This window comes from Coffea eugenioides, unplaced genomic scaffold (assembly GCF_003713205.1).
Source record: "Coffea eugenioides isolate CCC68of unplaced genomic scaffold, Ceug_1.0 ScVebR1_57;HRSCAF=291, whole genome shotgun sequence".
In the NCBI taxonomy this organism is placed as follows: Eukaryota; Viridiplantae; Streptophyta; class Magnoliopsida; order Gentianales; family Rubiaceae; genus Coffea; species Coffea eugenioides.
In genome coordinates this window covers 184002-187138 of record NW_020864430.1, presented here as the reverse complement: position 1 = coordinate 187138, position 3137 = coordinate 184002, and the positions used below count along the sequence as shown (strand labels likewise).

General features: G+C 35.4%; 1 protein-coding gene across 1 annotated transcript in view; it reads left to right on the top strand.

The window, feature by feature from the left end:
* The first annotated feature begins 1084 nt into the window (after nt 1–1084).
* The window catches only part of LOC113758580, a 28392-nt gene continuing 26339 nt past the window's right edge, over nt 1085–3137 (top strand). Inside the window, exons 1-5 of the mRNA XM_027301365.1 lie at nt 1085–1331; nt 1405–1922; nt 2483–2609; nt 2692–2816; nt 3063–3126. Of these exons, the coding sequence (XP_027157166.1) occupies nt 1085–1331; nt 1405–1922; nt 2483–2609; nt 2692–2816; nt 3063–3126 (1081 nt within the window). The remainder of the gene's footprint in view (nt 1332–1404; nt 1923–2482; nt 2610–2691; nt 2817–3062; nt 3127–3137) is intronic.

Here is a 3137-nt window from a genome sequence, read left to right as displayed (position 1 = left end):
AGCGAGAAATCGTAAAAAGGAACCACGACTAGCGTTGGACTAGTGTGGCGACGACATGTATTTATTATAGTCTAATAAATCAGATAAAGCATAATAAAGCAAATAAACACATAAATCACATAAAGCACATAACACATAGGCATGATATCTAGATGCAAGACCCTAAGAAAGCAAGTTACATGTAACACATAGGCATGCAAAAACACACAAGGCAAATAAAGTAAATAAAGCCCTAACTATTACATTTTGGGGGCCCCTACTACAATCTAGGATGGGGAAGGAATAAAATAAATAAATTCCTAACTATTACAAATTTGGCGTTTCAATGCCTCTCAAAATTAAATTAAATAACTATACAAAATTAAAATAAATAAAACGAATAAATAAACAAATGGAATAAAAACATTCAAAAGGCATGCAATTAAGCATATAAAGTCACATAGGGGCACATAGGATCAAGTAAAGTCAAATAATGGGAAAGAGTGTACCTTCCTTGACCGGTGCCCTAAGGAAACGGAATTTACTTATTTACCCTCAAAAAAAAAAGAAAAGGTCAAGGCATCACTTTAATTAACAAATAATCATGAAATTGAATCAATTAAATCATGTAAACAACCTACATTTAAGAAATTAAAACAAGCAGGGACTCAATTGCAAATTCGTTTCCAGATTCTTAGTGGATCAAGCCATTGGGCCGTCTTATTTATTTGTTTGGGCCAAAACCTTCCCTAGCCCAATCGAAACCCAAGCAAAACAGATGGGCTAGCCTAATTGTTCTTACGAATTGAATCCAACTAAATTAATCACAAACTCAATCCTAAAAACCCAACCAAAAATGTTGGGCTCTATCTTCCTAAGCCCAAGTCGAAAATTCAACAAAATAAACTGAACCACTTCCTTAAGCCCAAACAAAATAACCTCTTAATCCAAAACACTTGTTTCACTAAACCCAACAAGATAAACAAATCAACTAAAATTATTAAGCCACAATCATGACCCAAAATCAAGAATTAATCTATCCACAAAGTCACATAAAATATGCAAACAGAGGATTAAACTTAAAAGGACAAAATTTTTCCTTCAAATGGAAGCAGCATTGATGTTTGTTCATTGCTTGACTCTATATTGTCATCTGATAGGAGAAATTTGGCATTATGTGCCATCTCCTGACAGAGTCATTGCTGCTCAATATGGCGAGCCTATGGTGGCCTCTGATGATAAGCCTGCACAAGATTCTCAGCAACTTCAGAAAACCAAGTGGGACAAATTGGAAGCATTCAGCATTAGTATATCAGATTTTACTCTCGCACTTCTCGCTAGAGATGAATTTGGTAACATATATCCTTGTCGTTTTATTTTTTCTGATGTTATAGACATGTTATTGACTTGTTTAATCATGTGCAGGGAGATTCCAGGAACTTCTATTTGAAACTAATGTCAATTTGAGTGCTGAAGGGCCAAAAACACTAAATAAAGTTTCTTTTGAGATTTCCAAGTTTTCCATCCTTTCTCAGTTCCTTCATGAAGCTGCAGAACACCAAGCTACGGAAATTCAAGTTCCTCATTTTTCTGCTGTTGCATGTGATGATATTTCATCATCCATTATGCTTGGAGATCCTTCAGTTATCGAAGAGCATGAGAATACAGGACAATCTGTCACTCATGATTCAAGTTTCATGAGTACTTCTGCTTTTCAACATGAACCTTATGCTGATACTTTGCCAGATTTATGTGATAATACAGGATCCAAAAATTTGCATTCAAGTCCTCAAAGCTACATACTGAAAGAGTTATGTGCAGTCATTGCAGTTGAGTGGCCTGTCAAAAGAGATGGGACTGGTCCGCTGGACATAAATCAGCTTTGGGTTGGCAAGGGTTCTATTTCAGGTTTTGATATGGTCCTCTCTCTAAGTCAGTTACGGGTGAGGAATCACATAGCTTCATTTTGCTTTTTACTAAGATGGCCATATTACAACTGACATTTCCCGATCTTCAATAAATGCCTCCTTTTCCCATTACATTCAAACTTGCTTTTGTTCAACTATTGTTGCTAGAAGCATTGTAGAATGGCTATTTTTGAATAGAAGTATCATTCAAGTAGGAATTATCCTAAAAAGATCACCCATCAAATGACCTGAAAACATCTTTAGAAAGGATGCATATGCTTCAAAATACCCCTGGTTGAGTTAATTACACTCTATATAGAATCAGATAAGATAATGGGACAGTGAGGTCCTTGACCTTTAAGTATCTGCCAATCTTTTATTGTTCTTTTCGAAAAATTTCTTAGAGCTTTTCTTCCTTAGTCCCTAAGTATAAGTAAGAAAAAGGAAATGGCGACTTAGTATGGCACTGAGGGACAATTCTGCTTTTGCTAATTAGCGTGTTACTTTGAGATTTTAGGTGTAAGTATCCTCCTTTATGCCTGTATAACTATTGGTTATGATCATTCACTTATTTTAGCTTTTGCCACATGCATCAGATGATACTCTCTGTTGTTGAATCTTTGTCTGGAGTTTATAGTGAAGAGAAAAGTAGTAATTCGACACAAAAACGTTGGTCCCTGAAACAAGAATCTGAAGGAAGTTTCCGAGAAAAAATTCCTGATGGTATTTATTTAGCTGTTGCAGAATGTCTCCTTGTTGTCTTCTTGATTGGTATTGGCTATAATGGTTGTTACCATGTGTATAGGATCAATAGTCGCAATTGAGGATGTCTATCAACACACATTTATTGCGGTTGAGGATGCAGAAAGTGGATACAACTTAGTTGGAACAATTCATTATTCGCTTGTGGGAGAGAGGGCTCTTTTCAGGGTAAGTGATTTCTAAATTTTTTGTATTATATAGTGCAGAAGTTGGCTATTTTCCAGTTTCTTACTTAGCTTTTCAATTTGTTATAGACACTGTACTGAATCCAAAATTTTGGCACTTACTTTTCTTGCTGCATTAGTTTGTCAGTGTCCGGCATCTTTTATAAAATGTTAAATTCATGGTTTGCTATATTGAGCAACTGCAAAATCCATGATGGCTTTTTTTTTTCTGCCGTGTGAAAATTCATAGCCACCTCTGATATGGTATATTATGGATTTTGATATTCAATTGACTTCAACCATACTAAAAGCTTGTATGCGATGC